A 22,450-nucleotide genomic window follows, 5' to 3' on the forward strand; every position below is an offset into this window, starting at 1 on the left:
TTCAATTACAGACAAGCCTGGGAATTGGCAAGAGTTTCCAAGAAGTGACCGCGGCAGGAAGCCCAGGAGGGTTTGAAGGTGATCAGAGGCAGTGTATGGACAGCAAGTCTTGCAGGAAAACCAACGTATCCATTAGACTGGTGATAATTTCAAAGTAGAAACAAGTTTATACAACGAACCTCGAGAGCCACCAAAACAAAGTGCACCCACGTCAAGGTGGTAAAAACTCGAAATTTAGAACAGAAGGTACGTTCAAAGTGCCAAAGAAGACGATGCTAAAAACAAGCAGACCAAGCAACCTGACAGCCACCTAGAGGAAACAGGACCTGGAGACACTGATGCTGTACGCATGGGCCTCTGGGGTCAGGTTGGCCTAGGGGCCTCTTCCACAGAGGAGCCCGCCTCAGCAGACTCTATTTCTACGAAGTAGGAAGGACCACCGCGTCCAGACGGCCTCACTCCTTCCTTTCTCACCCATTCCTAGCATCCCCCAGCCGGCTTCCCGCTCTGCCTGCTCCTTGCAGGTCCTCTTCCGGGAACCGCCAAGTGCCTCACGCCCGTCCTTCACGCAGGAGTCTCACCTGAGATACCGGTGATCACACGCTACAAATCGGCACCTACCGCCACCATCTTCTATTCCTCTCACCAGCTTCTTTTTATTGTAAGGATTTAACATTCTGGACATCATATATGTATGTGTGTGTATTTTTTTTTTTTTTAACATCTTGATTGGAGTGTAATTGCTTTACAATGGTGTGTTAGTTTCTGCTTTATAACAAAGTGAATCAGCTATGCATATACATATATCTCCATATCCCCTCCCTCTTGCATCTCCCTGTCCCTCCCTATCCCATCCCTCTAGGTGGTCACAAAGCACCGAGCTGATCTCCCTGTGCTATGCGGCTGCTTCCCACTAGCTATCTGTTTTACATTTAGTAGTGTATATATGTCCATGCCACTCACTTTGTGTGTGTATTTCTATTCGTTTATCTGTTCCGCTGCTCTAGTGTTAACACAACGCCCCAGGACAGCAAGGATTTCGTGTGTTTTGTTTATCGCTCTAGAACCAGCGCCCTGCGGGTGCATGTTCCACGTTCAGTACACATGCGTGCATGTTTGTGTGTACCAGTTAACACCCAAGGAAAATCTTCCATGGGACACTCTGTCAGTTGTCCTTGGCCTCAATCCTTTCTCCTTGAACCCTGCTCAACCAGTTTCCCGGGGGGGCCCAGTCATCAGCCGGCACTGTGCTAGACAGGGCGGGGTGTGCAGAGGTGAAAGTAGCATTTTCCCCGAGGAGTTTTAGTTGAACTACACAGCCGGACCATATGGGCCCAAATGCCTGGCTGTGCCCGTGAGCGCAGCCCTTCAGAGGCGAGGGCGAGTTCTCCCCAAGGACTGTGACCCTGGAGAAGACGTCGTGGGAAAAAAGTAGAGCCTTGAGGGGTGGGACGGCTTTGGAAGCAGAGAATGACCTCATGTGGACAAATGCTCTAGAAGAAAGAGCAGTAGAGGAGCAAAGGCCGAGAGACGGGTGGGCCATGATTTCCTGGAAACACAGTGTTTGTGATGGGAAAGAAGTAGAGAATTAGAAGGCGGCAGGGCCCGGATGACAGGGACCCCGACCACGGGGTCCCTGGATGGGGAGAAGGCAGGGCATGGGCAGCACGGACATGGGGACAGAGGCGGGCATCAGAGCTGCGGCTCCTGTGTCTAGCGTGAGTTCACAGTATTCACTGCATTATTAAAAACAAACCAAGAATCCTAAAATTCAAAGATAAAGAAAGGCCGTGCACGGAGCAATGAAGTCAAGGACTGTGATTAATCCAACTCTGAGCATCGGCGGGTAAGTGAGTAAATACACACACAGATTGGTTATTTGCTTTGGAGTCAGACTTGGGTTTGAACTTAGCTCTGCAAGGTCGCTGAACTTCGCTAAGCTTCAGTTTCCTCAGCTGTTAAACGGGGCCCGGAAGAGTTATTATGAGGATTGAGACAGATCATGGAAGTAAAGTGGCTGAAAAACAACCAGTAACAGCATCTATGGAGCACTTTGTTACATACAAGGCATCACTCCAAGTGCTTTACATACTCAAAAAAATCACAGCTGCCACGTATGCTTCTCGGCACGCTGATGCTGGATGTGATGGTGGAGGTGTCCGCACGGGACCCCCTCCCTCCCGCTCAGACCCCGTCCCGGCAATCACGGAGCCCAGGGCTGGAGGCTGCCCAAGGCCAGTGGGCGTCGGATCGGAGCCACTGCCGGCCAGGTACTAAACACTGAACCACACACAGTGAGGGTGTTTTCTTCCTGAACCTTCCTTTCCTGTAAGAATGTCTCGTAAGAACTGTTAGAACACGTTGCTCTGTTTTCACATGGGATCCTGATGTGTGTTACACGCTAATGATCAAAGAGAAAACCAAGGGAACGACGGGGAGTGATTGCTTTTATCCCTAAACTGTGCTCTTTTGGGTTCTATTCATGCGTTCTGTTCAATTGCCCTTCTTGGTCCCATGGTTACAAACAGTACCGGGTCATTAGATTTCAGGACAGCAAGTAAGTACTGTCGGCAACTATATCCCCTCCTTAAAAACGAATGAAAGTAACGCAGCTATGGCCTGTGAGGGAATGACTATACTCACACTCAACGTACAGAAGTATCACACGTGCAGTTGTGCCACACTGGGTAGTGTCACGCCCTCTGGGGAAGTCACTTTGCCTTCCTGCATCCCTGTTTTCTATCTGCAAACGAGGGCTCTTTCTCAGTCTCTCTCCAGCTCTGGGATTCTTTCGGTTTAATGTGATAACGGGCCATAAGCTGAACCACGAAAGCGCCAGCCCTTGATACCAGTTCACGTTTGAATTATCGCGCGACTAACAGAGTGAAGTATTGGCGGGCATCGCGTCATTTCAGTAGGACAGGGGACCCTTTTCTGTGGTTGGCTGGTATCTGAGCACCCTTGTTTGCTGGGACAGCCCCCATCTCATGAGTCTTGGTGGGACGTAGGGCCGCCCGCCCACCGTGGAGTCTGAAGATGCCAGATTCTCACTTGCCCAGCTCACTTGGCTGCTAGGGTCCAGGTAACCAGCCAGACTGAGCCAAGTCGACCCACCCACCTAGGGGCTGGAATCTGATGCCAGTGACCCAGGCACGGGGCGAGGCTCTTGGCGGGGGCAGAACGACCCAGCTCGGAGTTGGTGCTGCTGGTTGGTGCTGGCCGCACATCTGTGGCTCCTGCTTGGGTAGTGGGGAAGTGACACCTCCCCGGGCCAGTCTGCGTGGGAGCTGACTGTGGCTTCAGCTACGCAGCCTCATTACTATTGTTATTATTTTTAGAACTACCCAGTATTTTTTCAAAACATTCCATTTTTACACAAAGCAGAAAGCATCAGTTTCCCTCACTTATAACGAAGAACCCTTTCGGCAACTGCTGGTGACGTGTGCTTTGGGGACATAAAGAGCTGTCGGGTACCCTTTGCTTATTTTGCTAAAACCATCCCATTATCTTATTTTCTCAGTCAGGATAATAGGCGAACCACTTGGCAAGGAGTGCTGAATTAAGAGGCGAATTTCACACTCACAGTAACAACAAAAGTATATATAAAGTGTCCAAAATCTACCTGTTAATTATATGCACAGCTCTTTTCATAAAGAAACCCAAGAGGAATATTTTACTTACTGCCAACGTTAGGACAGAGGGGTTTCAACACCTAAAGTCAGACCCATGGGCAGGCTGACTGCTGTCACGTGTCAAGGGGATGATCCAAGATGTCGCATTAATGAAGCCCATCTTTCTCTGATAATTAGATGGGGAATGGGCTGAGGAAGGGCTCTAATCTATGGACCAGACACGGCGCCCCATGTTATCAATGGCACTGAATTCTCCAGATCACTTTGCCGCTCATCCCATGGAACAGAGGCAGAGGGCAGGGGCTGCAGGTGGGTAAGACTGAGGCGGACAAGGGTCTGGAGGAAACGAAAGAGGTCCTTCTACCCTTGGAGGCAGCTCCATCTGGGGCAGGTCCTAGTGACTGAGGCATCCCCGGTCCACTAGAGTCTTGGAATTCTGTCGTGGTGTGAAACATCCCAGACCCATCACCCAACTCTCATGCTGGTTCTTGGAGGGCTGGCCCTCTGCTAGGATTCCTGGGTCATTTCTGCTTAAAACCCATGGACTTGGCCCTGTGAAGTAGCTCCAGGAATAATCAAGTCTATGGGCCAGAGAAGCCAAACTCTACTCCTAACACCTAACCCACTTCAAATGAGCTAGAATTAGAATCTGAACCATACGAGGCGTCATCTGTCTTTTCTGTTCATCTTCCCGGCTTCCCCTGAGAAGCCACACGTCTCCTCAGGCCCTGAAATGAGCCCAAGTTTGTCACACTGAGAACCTTTCAGATGGGTCTGTTTACCCTGAACTCTCCCTCTCTGTGGATGACAGAGCTTTTGAAATTGTTAGCGTCCCTGGGTTGCAGATGCCCAAAGGATATACATCTTGCATGCAGGGTTTTGGTTCCTGACTGAATTACATTAATTCTATTCTTTCTATTTTCTCCCACCTATATTGGCAGTTTGGTAATAATGAACGAGTCTATTCTGGAAAAGAAGGGGAAAAACTCCAATTACACGTGAGATTTTTTAGATTGTGTTTATAAAATGATCCAGAAGTATTTTTCTCTTTTAATCGTTAAAGCACTTAATAATATTCTTAAAAAAAGGCCCAGAAAAGTTGGAAAGTAGCTCTTATGTTCTGAAAACAGTAATATTTTAAGCCCTAAACAAGCACATTATAGAAAGGGGTTTCCCAAAGTTTTATGCTTCAAGCCTTTTATTGTTTTCTCACTTTTCTTTTGCCAACTCAAATGTTGTTTAGAACTGATATTGGATAGCGAACAGCTGCAGGTCCTGGCTGAGTGTTTTCCTAGAAATACCACTTTGGGAAAGAATTTCCACCCTTTTCCCTCTCCCATGAGCCTTCAGAGTGGCTCAAACTTATTCTTCTCCAAGATCCTGGCCCAAAAGTTTATCAGGACAGTCGAGCGTCTGGAAGCAATGCCAGGGTGGTATCTTTAGCTGTTGGTGAAAGGAGAGGCCACTTCTGATGTACCCAGAAGGTGAGTGAGGGTCTCCCCAACACGGCAGGAAAACCCTCGTTTCCAATTCAGAAATAGGAGATATTCTGTGTCTCATGGGAGGGTTCTCACGCAAAGGAGACCTTGGTGACACCCCATCTTGGGCTGGTTTGGATTGTTTGTACAACTACTTTGACAGCAGGTGGAAGACATAGATTCTGGACTAATTAGGCTCTGGATCACTTAGATCCTGCAAAGAAAATTCACGAGAGTCATCCTAAGCTCTTTCTAGACTATTAAGAGAATCGAGAATTCCTTAATTTGTGTGTTGTGGTTTTATTTTTCTTACAACTAGCGCAGTCTTTCGTATTTGTTGAATTGAATAAAAGGAAAAACATTGAAAAGTGATAGGATTATAATAATATTATTGTGTTTAGTCACCTACTAAACTGCAATTTTATAGCAGCTGTTGAAAAGAAGCTCTAGAAATGTTTTCAAACACATGGACACCAAGGGGGAAAAGAGGGGGGGTGGTGGGATGCATTGGGAGATTGGGATTGACATGTATACACTAATATGTATAAAATAGATAATAAGAACCTGCTGTATAAACATAAAATAAAATTCAAATAAAAAATAGAAATGCTTTTTTAAAAAAATAAATTTATTTATTTACTTTTGGCTGCGTTGGGTCTTCGTTGCTGCGCGCGGGCTTTCTCTAGCTGCGGCCAGCGGGGGCTACCCTTCGTTGCGGTGTGCGGGCTTCTCATTGCGGTGGCTTCTCTTCTTGCGGAGCACGGGCTCTAGGCGCGTGGGCTTCAGTAGTTGTGGCTCGCGGGCTCCAGAGCGCAGGCTCAGTAGCTGTGGCACACGGGCTTAGTTGCTCTGCGGCATGTGGGATCTTCCTGGACCGGGGCTCGAACCCATGTCCCCGGCATTGGCAGGCGGATTCTTAACCACTGTGTCACCAGGGAAGCCCAACAGAAATGTTGTGAACAGGGGCAGCAAGGTAAGCACATAGTCTTAAAAGTTATCCTGAAGGACAACACTTGCTTTTCGATGTTAGCTCTAGTACGTTTATTAGACACTCAGTCATGCTCTGTGCATTCAGAATCTGTGAATGTGCTTATTGGGGCCAATTTACTCTATCAGGTGCTGTGCGTGTGATAATTTAATTCAATGTGGAGGTGTTTACCTGCATTTTAGAGGCTTCATTCATACGCAACAGGCTCCAGAGGAAATGAGGTGATAGGACAGAGGTCCCACGAAAAAACTCCAGCGGGACCTCAGTTTAAAGAACAGAAGGCTGCAGATAAGGCGGCCATGGCGCAAGCACTGCAGATGGTCTGAGGGAAAGGCATCCAACTACTTAGAAAAGACTCAGCCCAAGGACTGGCACCAACCTCCCAGCATCCAGGCCGCCTCCCCTGCAACAGGACAGCAGGATGGCTGGGACGGAGGGGAGAATCCTGCACCTCGTCCAGAGTGGGATCCACTGGCAGGACCCTCGGCTCAGTGGGGAGGGAGGCCTATCACAACAGGCAGCTGAGACAGAGAATCTGCAGGATGGGGGCGTGGCTCAGATCTCATCTTTATAGGCCGTTGTCTCTGGGCAGGTGTGACTGGGGTGAATGCACAGATGCCATGTTGAAACAGCAGCAGCGACTGAAGGAGGCATGGCCTCGGGCTTCAATGAGTTCACGGTCAGTGCGGGTAATGAGCCACTGTCAAGGAGCCTCACTGTATCACCAGTGTGGACAGATGAGGGGCCTTCCTAAGGGTGGCATCCAACATTCTTCCTGCAGACTCGAGGGAGGATTCCTCTAGGAAGTGGCACTGGGCCTCCAGGAAGGAGGACAGCCTTACGTAAGGGCGGATGCAATTAAAGAGCCTTAGGATTTCTAAGAAATTGTTTTACTGTTGCAAAATGAAGCTTTGCATGGTTACCACCATATTAAAATATCTGGGCTGCCTGGATTTTCCTCCCTGTTAGATTAAATAGCGAGCAAAACCACCAAATACTTAACAGTTTTTGGTGAAGGCTGCAAAGCAGCAACAGATTTTAGTTCCCTTTCCGGTAATATTTTTTTGGGAGCTAGGGCAGGTGTAACTAAGTACCACAAACTGAGCGGCTTAAACAACCAAAACTTATTCTGTAACAGTTCTAGAGCCTGGAAGTCCAAGATCAAGGTGTCTGTCCCAGCTTCTGGTGGCGGCCGGCAACCTTTGGTGGTTCTTGGTGGGCAGAAGCATCACCCTGATTTCTGCTTTCATCTTCACATGGTGTTCTCCCCATGGATATGTCTGTCTCCAAATTTCCCCTTTTCATAAGGACACCAGTCGTATTAGATCAGGGCCTATCCTGCTCTGGTATGACCTCATTTTATCTAATTATATTTCCAATGACCCTATTTCCAAATAAGGCCAGATTCAGAGATACCGGGAGTTAGAACTTCAGTCAATGAATTTTTCGGGGACACAATTCAACCATAACAAAGACTCTCAAAGCAGTGACAGATTTACAAAAACTTACATGCTACTAATTATATCTTGCAGATTTTTTATTTCAATCACTTGCAACATCTCAATGACACTATGAAGCACCTTTTTACTGACCAGGCTGGGCTTTCTTTATTTACTATCATTATCTATCTCTTCCAGAGCAGAAATCTAGAGAATAGCACAATATGCCAGAATCCACAGAACTGGCACCACTGAAACTCCAAGGGTCAAGGTGGAGGGAGGCTACTTAGCTATTTAATTTTATCGAGAAAAACCTAGACTGTTAAGATTTACACAATTTACAAAGCTGTTCTTTTTCATTATTTTCATATACTACTTAACGTTAGTTAAGATTATGTAACAAAACTGGCACTAATATTGATCATGAAAACAGGTCTTGCTGCTTCCAGCCCAGATCACTCTCTTGGGCTTCAGACCTACGTGTACAACGGCAAAACTCCACCTGGGTGTTACACAACCAACTAAAACTGGGATTGTACAAAGGTGTATCCGTCACCTCCCTGCCTGAGCTCTCATGTGTCACCAGGCAGCCAGCTGCCAGCATCATCCATCTCTTACTCCTTTATCCAGGCTTGTTATTATCCTGTTGGTCAGTCACTGGAATTTTTGAATCTGTAGCTTGGTGTCTTTCATCATTTAGGGACAATGTTTAGCCACTGTCCCTTCACATACCGTCTGCCCTGTTCTCTCTCTGTCCTCCTCCTGGAGTTTGGTTAGACCTTCTCACTCCATCCTTCAGGTCCCTCCCCTTCCTTCCTAGTCCCCATCTCCTTGTGACGCTGCTGTTCTCAGGAGACTTCTTTTGATTTATCTTTTAGCTCAGTGAGTCTCTCTTCATATGTGTCTAATGTTCTGTTAAACATGATCTTTGGGCTTCCCTGGTGGTGCGGTGGCTGGGAGTCCACCTGCCAACGCGGGGGACGTGGGTTCGTGCCCCGGTCCGGGAGGATCCCACATGCTGCGGAGCGGCTGGGCCTGTGAGCCATGGCCGCTGAGCTTGTGCATCCGGAGCCTGTGCTCCACAATGGGAGAGGTCACAGCAGTGAGAGGCCTGCATACCGCAAAAAAACAAAAAAACCCATGATCTTTGAATTTTAAATTTCAATTATTGTATTTTTTTCTTTAAGTTTCTTTTAAAATCTACAAGATTTTTTTTACTTTAGTTTTCTGCCTCTTTTAGGTATTTACAAAATTTAATTTTATATCTTTAAGCATGGTGTTATGGGTTGAATTGGGACCCTCCAAAAGATATAAGTCCTGGGCTTCCCTGGTGGTGCAGTTCAGAATCTGCCTGCCAAGGTAGGGGACACGGGTTCGAGCCCTGGTCCGGGAAGATCCCACATGCTGCGGAGCAACTAAGCCCGTGTGCCACAACTACTGAAGCCCTTGTGCCTAGAGCCCGTGCTCCCTAACAAGAGAAGCCACCACAATGAGAAGCCTGCACACCGCAACGAAGAGTAGCCCCCGCAACTAGAGAAAGCCCAAGTGCAGCAACGAAGACCCAATACAGCCAAAAATAAATAAATAAAATTAAGAAAAAACACAAAACTAGATCATTAAAAAAAAAAAAAAAAAAAGATATAAGTCCTAACTTCCAGCACCTCAGAATGTGACCTTGTTTGGAAACAGAACTGATGCAGATGTAACTAGTTAAGGTGAGGTCATAATGGCATAGGGTGGGACCCTAGTCCAACCTGACTGGTGTCTTTACAGGAAGAGGGACACGTGAGGACACACAGACACATGCACAGGAGGACGTCATGTGGCGATGAAGGCAGAGAATGGAAAAGTGCAGCTGAAAGCGAAGGAATGCCGAAGATCGCCAGCAGACCACCAGAAGCCGGGAAGGGCAAGGAAGGACTCCCCTGCCAGGCTTCAGAGGGAGCATGGCCCTGCCAACGCCCTCATTTCAGACTTCCAGCTTCCAGTACTGTGAGGTAATACATTCCTGTTGCTTTAGGCCTCCCAGCTTGTGGAATAGTCTGCCCACCATACCCACAGGTGGATGCAGACATCCACAGATTCAACCAGTTAAAAATATTCAGGCAATAAAAATTCAAGAAAGTTCGGAAAAGCAAGAGTTGAATTTGTTGTGTACTGGGAACTGTTTATGTAGCATTTACACTGTATTCGGTAATATAAGGAATCTAGAGATGACTGAAAGTATATGGGAGGATGCATGCAGGTTATGTTCAAATACTATGCTGCTTTATATAAGGGACTGGAGTGTACACAGATTGTGGTGTCTGCAGCGGGTCCTGGGACCACTCTCCCGTGGATACCAAGGGATGACTGTATTTACGGCAGCCCTAAGAGACAAATACAGTAAGGATCCTTAGTTTATAAAATGCGGCCAACAGCTTCCAATCACGAAGCTCTTGCCAGTCTCTTTTTGCTATTCTTTCTGCTGACACTTGCTAGCGATACGTTTTCCTGTATGCTCATTTAGTCTGTCTACGAGTTGCTCATTTTCCTTGGGAGATTATCTGTAAGAATTTGAGACCTATGGTGAAGGTGCATTCTTTTAGAAAGGATTCACATTTGCCATGGAACTGGGAGACGGGGAGGAGTTAACAGCACCAGCTGTTAACTGGTGACCACTTTAGAAAAATGCTCCAGGGCTGCAGGTTCTTTCCGACCATCTCATTTTTACTGTGAAACTAAAAGGGTGAGCTCGTGGCTACAATCCCCAGGGGCGGTCCCCCGCCCCCAACCCCGTTCTATTTAACATCAGGTCCGCCTCTGTTCTGTTTTCTTGCATTCTTTGCAGAGGTGGAGTGGACAGGTTTACTCCTGCTTCCCCGGGTGCTGCCGGTGGAGTCCCCTGGGGTCTCACGGTTATGGAAGGAAGTCTCTCAGACTCTCCACCATGTAGGGCCCTGGCCTCTGGCTCCTCCCCCCACCCACTGAGGCCCGGGTCTGCCAGCTGTTTACCATCCCACTTGATGCACTTGGTTCCTGCCTCCACATAAATTCAAGCCTGATGTTTTTTTATCATCTTATCATTACACTGATGCTGTTAAAGTGATTTTGAAATTATTTTACCCAGAACTTTTAGTTAAGTGGAAGAATCAACCCCAACACCAGACCAGCCCCATCACTGGAACCTGCATGGCCAGTCAACCTGGTGCCGCTGACTCTCCCTCTCACACACCCTTGGCCCTGGGCTGATGTTCTAGTTCAGGAACCTGAGTCACCACGTGGTTTCTCCCCAGGTCTCCCTCCAACCTCACTCTGCACGGCTCTCCAGGGGCCTCTCAATAGCAGGCTAGTCTACTCTCTCGGGGGAAAGTCCAAATGCCTAAGCAGATGCTTTGGAGCTAGTTCCAGTGGGGTCTCCAGGGTTCCTGCCTTCCCTGGCTCTCTGCTGAATTATAGAGTGAATTTCCCATCCGTTCCATGGTCTCCTATTTACTGCACTAGCTTTCCACTGCCTGGAATGTAATTTCCTTCACTTCTAGTCTCTTTATTTTGAGGGAGGGACGAGAAGGCTCTTTTTAAATAAGTGAGGCATTTAGGTCTAGACAATCACTGAAAGTAGTTCTGGCTGTTCACTCCATCCAGGAGCCTTCCCCATGGGGCACTCTTGCCCGGTACCACCCAGGATCACCACGGAGGTGTCACGGCACTGTCCCTGCGTATTGGCAAGTAGATCTACCTCATTAAGACTCTACCAACTTGCTAAGAACAGGGTCAGGTCTCTAACCTCATCCTTTACAGAGATGGACAGCACAGACCTCTACTTCTTCTACTGTTGGAATGGTATGGCTTCACTCATTTGGGTAGCAACCTGATCACCAGATGATAGAGAAACAGCTTCTGGCTCTGTGTGTGCTAAACAAATGATTAAAAGTATTTTTCACTGAGCGCGCGCGCGTGTGTGTGTGTGTGTGTGTGCACGTGTGCGTGCATGCACAGTAGGTGTTTAACGTCTGGTGTGGTCTTCTTTTGCACTAAAATTATAATGAAAGCATTCAGGGTTGTGTATTATCAGTATTGCTACTGATTTATGTCCTAACTTGCCTATCATTTGTATTAATGACTTCAATAACAACATGGATAATTTTGCCTGTTACCTGTTATGAGGCCAGCAGAGGGAGCAGGTGAGTAGTACAAGCAGATTTGATGTGTATTTTATAGGTATTATCTCTAGCAGCTTTTTGTTAATTTTTATTGCAGTCAAGCAAGACTTTCTGACCTATAAATTAAAAAGGTCACTGAGAGATACATCAGGATTTTGGGGAAAGGTAAATAATATATATTTTTTTTTTCTGTAAATATTCGACTAGAATAGTTTTAGGGCTTTAAAAACTATTGTTGAAATTATTTTTCTTGAGGGAAACAGATGCCAGGAACTAGGTATCTTAATCCTGCTATAAATGTCCTCTCTTCACAGGCTTTGTACAGCTTACTTCCTTCCATTTTTTCTTTTGTATCAGTCTTTCTTTGAATTTGGACCCCTTCCTTAAAATGAAACACTTTGGAAAGTACAATTCATTATTAAAGGAGTACCAAAGAAATTGCTTGAGATAGGGGTTAAGAGGAAAAAGTAGAGCATATACATATGAGATTATTAGGAAAGACTTAAATCATCCGGTAGATACCATAATTAGATTCACGGAGGAACAAGAATGGCGGGGAGTATTTTTATACACTTGAATGCAAACATCACTTCCTTTTATGCATAACTATTTCTTACAATTCTTCAAAAATGACTTTTAGAAAAAAAAAATGACTGTTAGTACAAACAACTCCATAATCAAGCCTAATTTCCCACAGGAAGATCTTTTATATCAAGTCAGTTAGACAGACAGGAATACCAAAAGGGGGTCATGTGCTTTTACTTTTTTTTACTTCTTTGACATAAGCAATTTTATTTATGTTAGCCTATAACCAAGAGAGATAATATATCTTAATGGAAATAACACACATGACATTTTTATCTCTCTTATTTTAAAAGGTTTCTCAATAATTAAGATAAAATTTTTATAAATTTAGATTACACAAAGATTAATCTAGATGGCATTAGGCCACTTTCAAGAGAAAATTCATTCTGAGAGGAATTTGGATGGTTCTTTAGTAGAATGGTTATGACAAAGAGACTAGACACATTTTTCACAAGCAGCAGGATTTGAATTCTCTACAACTTTGCTGAAATGAATTTAGGAACATTTAATATAAAATTACAACTCATAAGCCCAGCTCAAAATCTCTGATGACTAACACAATAGTGTTAGTCAAAGGAAAGATATTATTGACTTTTCGTTGGTCATGGGCAAAACAGTAATCACTGACATCAATCCACTGAGAGGGAATGTTTAGCATTTTTTTTTCTGTGTACGGGCAGAAAACAGGACACAGAATTACTGGCAAAAATATTATCAGGCTAATGCACTCATCTATTGTTTTAGAATTTCATCCACTGCCTTTTTAAAGTTATGACTTGTATCTTGACCTTTTAGGCATTTTTTTGATGGAAAGATAAAATATTCCACAAAAATATTGGATGAAAATATTTAAAAATCAAACGGCATTTACGATAACTTCATGTTACCACGAGAAATATATAAACTAAAATATTCCTAAAAATTCAGGGAATTCATGATGAAATCTTAAAGAAAAATAGTAACTTGGATATTTCCCAAGTTTCTAGCAAATAAAAAGATTTTTGGCTTGTCAAAGTCCTTAAGGTTACATACTGTATACAATGTGGCTTTACAAAACAAACTTTCTTGAGCAGATGCTGTGCTGGTTCATGGCCGTACAAACTGTAAAAGATTCAGGAATCTTTTAGGTTTCCTTTAAAAAAACAAAACAAGACAAAACTGTCTTCTCCAAATGTCTTTCAGACATAATGTCACAATAAACACTCAGATAAGTTAGAATGAATATTTGGTACCTTTTTAATTAAACTAACCTAAATAAGAATGACAGCCAATAACCTAAATAAGAATGACAAAGATTTTTCTCCATGTTAACTCTGATTCTTCCATCAATACTAACCCCTGACACGTAGATTTCTATGGTTCCCTGTCAAACAGAAGTTACGCAGCTGCGAGAAGGAAGATAATTGTCCCAGATAAGGCGATGGTATCTAGGCCTCTGCCCTTTACTGCCCGGCACTTACTCTGTCTGCTCCGAGAATGAAAACACGAGGGTCATGCAGGGGAAATGGCTGTTTCCCAGGAAAGGAAATTGCCTGAAAACACATCTGGCAAAGGCTTTTTCTCCTCCTCTGGCAGGCAGACACTTATTTTAACAAAATATACATTTCCTCACCTCCTGTAAAGGTGAATTCTATGGAGCCAATGCCCTATTCTAAGTGGACGACAATTTTCCTCTAAATAGAACGGGCCAGCTATTTTATGGCAAACGCTATGTGTGTTTAATTGCAACTAGCACAGGGAACTGTGCTAAACTAGGCATCATACTTCATTTCAGAAACTATGTATTCTCAGAGGTATATCACACTCTTGTAGCCAGCTACAACAGATGAAATTAAAGAGGCAAAGAAAGAAAAAAACTGTCAACGCCAGAAAATCAGAAAGGTGGCAAGAATGGATATATAAAGCACAACTAATGCAGGCAGACAGGAGGCTGGATTTCCAGAGATTCCGTCCTCAGGGAGCTCAATCTGACTTCAAGTCTGCATTGCTGTGTGCACTTCTGAGCGGACTATCCCGCTCACAGATGCCACGGGTCCAGGATACTGAAGCGGGCATGTGGTGAAAGGCCACCAAAGGTCTGGCAGTGAATTGGGTTCTGTCTCCGGGGTGTGTGTTTGGGCAGCACAAAGGCGACAGCCAGCGTCTCCAAAGGTTGATCTTTGCCATGGTAAAAGCAGGGTAAAGAAACCCATTGCTTTAAATTCTCCTTAAATCCATGAATGTAAAAGAAAGGCACAAGCAAGTCTGACGGAATCCTTGTCATCTTGCCTCACGGAGCCGTGGTTTCCACGTCCATCGTAGGGGCAAGGTTTACCTTCCACGGCTACACGTGTGTGTGTTGATATTTACGCTTTTACTCTTTTTCCTGTTTTTACAGTAACTTTAAGGGGCTTTCTCTTTGGTACTGTTTTCAAATCCCACGGCTGGGGATTCTCCTTTGCAGCCCGCCAGACTCAGGGTTTAATATCGGTTCCACACGGTCAGTAGCTCTGGGGAGAGGCCACACCAAAGCTTCTACAAAACGGCTCCAGACGCCACCTGCGGTTCTTCAGGTTCAGTTCGACTAACATCAGAATGTAGTGGAAAGGGCTCTTCTGTGAATCACCACGGAGGGAGCCTGCTTTCGGAAGCTGAAATACTCATTTTTTCCTTTTCCTTTCCCCTTCCCCTCTTCCTTCCTCCCTCCCTCCTTTGCCTTTCTTTCCTTTTGGCCCATTGTGGCTGCTGCTTCTTCAGCTCTCATTCATTGCTGCCCACAGTTCGGAAAAAAAAAAAAAAAAAAGTAGCAAGAATAACTTCTTCTTTAGCAACAATTTTATGTCCAGTGAACTTCCTAATGGTTTCCCCGTGCACGGCACACTAAGTTGTAAACATGTTGATCTAATTTAGCCAATTTTAAAGAGGCCGGAACAGGGAGGCAGATGAGTGAGATGCCTCTAAACCCCCACCAGCCCCAGCCTGCCAGGGGCCTGGAGCCCCAAGTAGCCCGACAGTCTGAAAACAGCCAAAACCCAAGAGCGCCCCAGCCTCACTTCGTGGGGTATTTTGGCACTGAGGGCTCCTCCTACATCAACGCAGCACTTTCCAGAACTTAAGCCCGTGCCTGCCCTAGAGCTGGCCCCAATCACTGTCTCCAAGGCCTGCGGCCAGTGGTGACAGGACGGCGGTCACTGCGCTGCGTGATGGTGACCGGGCAGGTGTGAGACCGAGTCCGGGGACGTGCCCAGATGCGATGCAGAAAGACCCTGGCACAGAACGTCAATAGATGCGGAAGACCAGCGTGCCTCTCCAAGGACGCCTGAGTGGCGACTCCGTATTTTCCAATTAGCTACAGGCTTTCAACGGGGACAGCTGCCACTATGCTGGCTCCTCAGAAGGCAGGAACGCCCTCAGCCCCGCCTCCCCGGGCCAGCCGGTCCACCTGCGTCGCTTCCTTCGTCCAGCCGTAGACGTATTCCGGTAGATACTGAGTATTAAACTGGCTCCCTGGAAAGAGCAGAAGCACGCAGGCCTCCCCAAATCCTGTTCGGTGCTCCACGCCTTGGGGGCTGCCCCACTTTGCACTGCTTTACAGTTGGCACCATATCTTGGTTTCTGGTTTCCAGGGCCACCCTTACACAGAGAGAGCCTCACAGGTGGCTCTGGGTGACCTGGAGCCTCCGGAAGGTTGGGGTCAGTTGGATGCCGTGATCCAGACAGAAGTGGATGCATGTCGACATCTGACCTACATTTTTGGGGCCATGACCAGTGGGAGATGCTTGGGCTTTCGCCACACGTTAAGCCTTCTGTTCAACAGGGCACTGAAGCAGAGGGGTCTTCGTCAAAGTTCTCTGTAAGGCTGACCTCTTTCTTTCCGGGAACAGGGTCACGTGGTCTTTTTGGTGCCATCAAATGAAGATTTACCTCACGATGGCAAAGCGTAAAAGGAGAACTTGAGGCCGTGCGTGCTAAGGTGATTAAATGGGAGCCTCCGAAATGTCAGCTGATGACATACAGTACGGGGGAGAAAACAAACGTTATTAAGAAAATAAACAGCACCACACACAGCTGTTCGGCAGAGCTGTTTGGACAAAAAAAAAAACATTGGCTGGGCAGGAAGGCAGCTTTGGGGAAGGCTGTGATAATATTTCTCGTTTTATAGCCCCATCTGCCTTTAGCGGTCCTGTCAGCAAGTCACTGAACGAAACTCAAGATTCTCTTTGAAACTGAACAGCTCTGAGAACCACAGTCAAGGCTGTGTTTAGCCTCCATCCCTAGGCCTGGATGGAAGCAGCCTGCAGCTGCTGGTTGCCTGGTGCTTAGGAAACAAACAAGTATGGGGGGCGGGTCCGTAACCGAGGTGGGGCGGTCTTCCCGCCGGTCTGCCCTCAGAGCCCCCGCTCCGCCCCCGTCTGGGGTCTCCTGCTGGTTCTCCCACATTGGCCACAGCGGACTGGCGCATCTCCTCTATGCTTCCTCAGTGACGCCTCGTTCCGGCACCGTGCCCAGCCCTGACTACGGAAGGCATCGGCTTGTGCTTGGGGCCCTGCCCGCGCTGGCCCTGCACAGGTGGGATGTGTACCCTGGGGTCAGTTCTCCTAGTGCATCTGCCTCGTCTTACAGTTTAGATCCAGATTCGAAGTGGCACCGTCTTTGTGGTCAAACGTTCCTGCCCCTTCCCTAAGTCCCTTTTCCTTGGCCTGTCTCATACTCCTCAACTCTTGAAGAAGCCGGGCGGTGCTCGAGACATGGGAGGCTCCCTGTTTACACCGGCTGTGCCTTGAGAGTGGCCTTGCAACCATGTCACAGCCCCTGGCGACTCCCTCTGGTTGGCCGACTACAGCCCGTGGTCCCTTTGGAACGGCCAGTGAGCTAAGAATGGTTTTCGCATTTTTAAAAGGCTGACAAAAATCCAGACACTATTTCATGATGTCAAAATTATAATAAATTCAAATTTCAGTGTCCACGAATAAAACTTTGTTGGAACACAGCCACCTCCCATCGTTTGTGGATTGTCTCCAGCTGCTTTTACGCTATGACGGCAGACTCGAGTCGTTGTGACAGAGCCTGTGTGGCCCGCAAACCTGAAATATTTACTATCTGACCCTTTACAGAGAACGTTTGCCAAGCCCTGGTCTAGCTAGAGCCTCCCCCCCAACTCCTAGGTAAGAATTCCCATTTAGGGGCTTCCCTGGTGGCGCAGTGGTTGAGAATCTGCCTGCTAATGCAGGGGACACGGGTTCAAGCCCTGGTCTGGGAGGATCCCACATGCTGTGGAGCAACTAGGCCCGTGAGCCACAACTACTGAGCCTGCGCGTCTGGAGCCTGTGCTACTCAACAAGAGAGGCCGCAATAGTGAGAGGCCGGCACACCGCGAAGAAGAGTGGCCCCCGCTTGCCACAAATGGAGATAGCCCTCGCACAGAAACGAAGACCCAACACAGCAAAAATAAATTAATTAATAAACTCCTACCCCCAACACACACACAAAAAAATCCTATTACAAATCTGAAAAGAATAAATCATCACATTTAGCACATAGATTATCCAGTGTCTATTAGTAGAGTATTTAAAAAAAAAAAAAAGAATTCCCATTTAGGTGCCTCCAAAGAGCACTGCTCACCACACGTCTGGCCTTGAGAGGATGGGTAAGGAACATCCTAGCCAACTGCCTGCAGGACCAGTGCCCTTGGAGGCGATGCTGCCTTCCTGCGGGGTGTTCTCACCACAGCCCGTTGGTGAGGGGGTCTCCCTCCCTCTATTTGCTTATCTATGTCTGACACTCTGTCATGTTCCCCAGTACCCAGAAGACAAGGAGCATTTGTGGTACACGCTCTTCCTGTGGCTTCTTTTTAAACCACCATATCTGCCCGGATGATTTTTATCTGACGGATGATTTTTAAAACCACATATGCAATACTAATGCCTAATACTATGCGCTTTCAAACGAGGAAGAAACTTAGAAGAAAAAAGGTGCACCCCATGTTTCTGCTTCATGTTCAGCCAGAGAGTAACACAGTTATAATATCGGATGGTGCGAGAGCTGATTTTCATTTAATGGGAGGTGCTGATAAAGAAAGGAAAGTAGTATTCCTAAGTAACATGCATTATTCCATATCATTATAACTCTAAAGGTGCTACTGAGAAAGAATCATCTCATTTCACAAGTAGGCACATTGAGACTTAGAGAAGTTAAGCATTTGCTTCAGATCTCAGTGAATCAGGGTTCTAACACTGGTCCCGTCTTCAAATCCTACATGCGTCCGCCTACAGTTAGCAGTCTGAGTGAGTATATCTTCTTTAATTCGTTCCTTTAGTGGAAACCATGTGCCAGAATCAGGTTCTAGCTTTCCTGAGCCACTGAGCCCTTTGAGAGTCTAGGGAAGTCTACAAACCCCTTCTCAGAAAATGACACGGGCTGTTTCATTTGGAGATTAAATAACAGGATCTTGGGATAGATCAAATGACAATGTAGTGCTGAGTGCACGTAATAGCTTGAGATATCGTAATAAAAACATCTGCAATTCCTATTTGTGAGAAAGCCATAGCTATTGACCACTGTTGTTTCTGACCTATTCACAGCTAAAAGAAGGGCTATATTTCAGTGAGACTTCAGTGAAAAATAAAGATGTCTTTTTCCTGTCAAAGTTCGTGGACCCCAAGAATTCTGTCCGGGACCTTGGGTCAAGAACCCGTGCTCTGGAGGTAACCTCGGAGCCAGGCCGTGCACAGGAGGGACGTTTTTAAAGGTACAGTGATTAGGTCTCTTGAAACAATTCGCTATACAAATCCCAGTCATCCAAGAATTAAAACCATAAAGTCCCCTGAAATCTGATCTTGCACGATCAGACTGACCCTGGATTTATGGATGGATGAGGTCCATCAGGTCAGTGCTGAACAGGCTGCCGCTGCCTGGAGAGAAACCTTGTGCACTGAGGCGTTAAGAGACCACCGCAAGGGCTCCAAGCCGTCCCCCCCGCCCCCGCCCCCGCCGGCCGCCTCCTTGCACAAGCTGGCTGGTGAGTAAGCACACTTTCAATCTTCGAAGCGTTAAGCTTTAGCCATTGAAGGAAGTACCCTGGAGGGTTTATGGAGCCACAGAATTGAAACAGAAAAATCTTGGGAGTTACTGCAACCCTTGAATTTGACAGATGAGGACTTTATAGCTTAACTAAAAAGAAGTGATTCGCCTGAGTCCAACACTGAGCGGGACTGATGTAATTGATCCTGGATAATGTGTTACAAAATGACGGGATTTGAGCAAATCCTGACCTGAGGAAGGAGAAGTTTAGGTATGCCTCTCTCAGCCTCCTCTTATTTAAATTCTGATTTCTCTGTGGATTATAATTTAGCGGGCCATTGATCAGTCCAGTATATTTTAAGTTTACGTTGAATACTGAAGTGGATATTTTGCTTAAAAGATGAAATGTCAGAGCTCAGAAACTGACTTTCCTAACACGATTTAATAAAGCGAGAGGTTGCTATCCCACTGTTTTAAGATGAAAGTTTTGCATACTTGGCTAATGGTTCACAAATCAAGTAATACCAACGAAACTGTTCTCCCTATGAAAAGGCAAAGCGTTTACCAGAGCGAGACCTCTTCCTCTTTGTTTGTAATAACAAAAATAAACCAAAGTCCTGACATATTTGTAGTATTTTTATTCCTAAAGGAAAAAACAGGAACTTTCATTGTACTTTAAAGTTATTGCCCCAGATATTTTACCAGCTTAGCACTGTGAAATCAGTTTCAGACACAAGAGACCAACAAGCTCTCTCTAGGAAATACTCAATTAGGGTGGTGCCTCTGAAATACCCAGGGGTCCTGTAACTGATCGCTTTTTCCCAGAGGGTTTCTGCAGCATACAGTCCTGGTTGGACAGTACACATCATGCAGAGATTTTTCCTGTGGCCTGGCTAGTGACCCCCCTACAGGAAGATAACGGACAAGCCGGGAGGGCGGAGCAGCCAGCTACACATGTCTGGCTGCTGTTATCAACTTATCATATAAGGAAAGGAAAGTGATTGATTCGGATCCTGACACCGCAGAATCTGGGGGAAGAAAGACAAAGGAGCATTGAGGCTGATCCGTAAAGCGAATGCAGCCCTCACGAGGGAGGATTATTCTTCCTCCTGCGATCTGACAGCTGGCTGCGGGACCGGGGAGAAGACAGCACTAGAAATCAAGGTCACTGCTGGGAAAGGAGGGAAGAGGAGACTTTCACTGATGGACCCTGAGCCATGGCCGCAGAGCCCCGTGTCTGAGACGGCAGCTTAGCGCCCGGGAGTCTCATGCGCCTTGAAGTTTGCTGAGCTGGTGGTTTATTACCCACAGAAAGAAAGAATGTGGCAGCTTGTTTTCTTTACTCTGAGCTGTGATCTGCTCTTAGCCGCAGCCTATAGCAACTTTCGGAAGAGCATGGACAGCATCGGGAAGAGGCAGTATCAGGTTCAGCACGGCTCCTGCAGCTACACGTTCCTCCTGCCGGAGATGGACAACTGCCGCTCGCCCTCCAGCGCCTACGTGCCCAACGCCGTGCAGCGGGATGCGCCGCTCGACTACGACGACTCCGTGCAGAGGCTCCAGCTGCTGGAGAACATCATGGAGAACAACACCCAGTGGCTCATGAAGGTAGGGAGCCACCACTCCCTCGTGCACAGCTCTGACCGGCTCGGGCTGAACAACCAGCCTGGCGGGGTGGGAAGGGGGGCGATGAGCTTGGGAGAGAGCTGGTGGCTGACGCCTCTGAATGAGCTGCCACTTGCTGTAGTCTGTCCTGCCGCGTAAAGTGGTCGGGGGTGAAAAGTGACAAGGATTACTGGAAGGGAGTGCCAGGATCAATGGAGGGAAGTCTCTAAAGTCGGGAATCCTTATGCACGGAGGAAGCGCACTTCTCTGCACAACGTGTAGGCTGTTTTGTTTGTGCAAGTACTTTCAACTCGGTGATATCCTTTACCAGGGACGTTATAGAACCGGTTGCAGGCACGGGAGGGAAGCTGTGAGCAAGGGCAGAGACGGAGCCAGGAAAAACGTGACAATCACGTTAGTTACTGATCCATAACGGATGGAGTGAAGTGCTTTACCAATTTCCTGAATTTATTTACTAAAATAGGTTGGGGCTCTTGGTAAACAAGAGGAAATTAAATAAAGCAGACCTTCCATCTCTCAGAACCCGGGGGGCTTTATCCCGAGGGTTTGTCATTTGTCGGTAGGGGTGGGTTTTCCAGGCGTCTGAGGGGATTGGGCGCTGCGGCCCCTTCAGTTCCACCACGGGCTTTGAAAGTGACCCCTCGTGGGGCAGGCGTGCAGGGCATTTTGCTGCAGTTACGCCGTGACAAGGCGGTCGTGTTCACGGGGTTACCACTATCCCACTGTTGCAGGCTTTTTATAGAGAGTTTAACTCAAATAGGACACTGAAACCTCAGTTTTGCTTTTACAAGCCATCGTTTTCACATGTAAAGCTATTTATACAAACCCCCAAATCACCCTGGAATTTTGCTTGATGTGGACTCGATATATTCTGCAGGAGGTTTAGACAAATTGCAATAAATAGATTAATCATTAACTATTACAATGACATCACATCACAGCGCTTACACAGCAGAGAACGTGACGGTTTAAAGCCATATGGGAACTTTAACAACAAGCTGATTCTCCTCATTCAAAACTTTGCCCCTGTCTTTCATTTCACCATAAACCTTCTGTCAGGACACCTTATCTTAATCTCAGAATAGATCTTGGCTCCGAATCTGTGTTTCTCATTAGCTCTCCTACCTTCAGAGAGGAAATGACCCAGTTATTACTCTGGTCCTGAGCTGAGATGAATGAAAGCCCTCGGCACTGCATTCAGTATAACAAGAGGGGTCGCTTCAAATCAAAGAACAGAAAACAACAAATGCGCATCAAAAAGACTCACCCTGTAATATGAAACTCATCAGCCGTATCTATAAGCACTATCCCTTCTGAGCAAATTCTCCAGTAATTTCTTTCTTTTCCTAAGAAGTCCCCTGTGGTGCTTTTAAAAATCTCCTAAAATTCACAGATGTGCAAATAATATTGTTAAACTTAAAAAGTATGCAGCAACACAGGTTCGAATATTTGGAAGACAAACCGTATCCTCAACAGCTGCTCACTCTGACTTCCCATTTCTCCCTGAGTTGTCATGTCCCCCATGGCACGGTTAATGCCAGGGCTGACGGCCACGGTGAGA

At 46.6% G+C, this 22,450-nt stretch overlaps 2 protein-coding genes across 4 annotated transcripts in view; one reads left to right on the plus strand and one right to left on the minus strand.

Annotated features, from left to right (window-relative positions):
- MCPH1 (microcephalin 1) overlaps positions 1–22,450 on the minus strand; it is a 238,240-nt gene that overhangs the window by 61,671 nt on the left and 154,119 nt on the right. The gene's annotated exons all lie outside the window — the stretch shown is intronic.
- Positions 20,060–22,450, plus strand: part of ANGPT2 (angiopoietin 2) — a 54,553-nt gene continuing 52,162 nt past the window's right edge. The window contains exon 1 of one of the 2 annotated variants that reach the window (XM_032618445.1): positions 20,060–20,871. In XM_032618445.1, coding sequence (XP_032474336.1) covers positions 20,584–20,871 — 288 coding nt within the window. In that variant the 5' untranslated portion in view covers positions 20,060–20,583. The remainder of the gene's footprint in view (positions 20,872–22,450) is intronic. The other variant, XM_032618444.1, reaches the window with a different exon arrangement.

Source organism: Phocoena sinus, chromosome 21 (genome assembly GCF_008692025.1).
Source record: "Phocoena sinus isolate mPhoSin1 chromosome 21, mPhoSin1.pri, whole genome shotgun sequence".
Lineage (NCBI taxonomy): Eukaryota > Metazoa > Chordata > Mammalia > Artiodactyla > Phocoenidae > Phocoena > Phocoena sinus.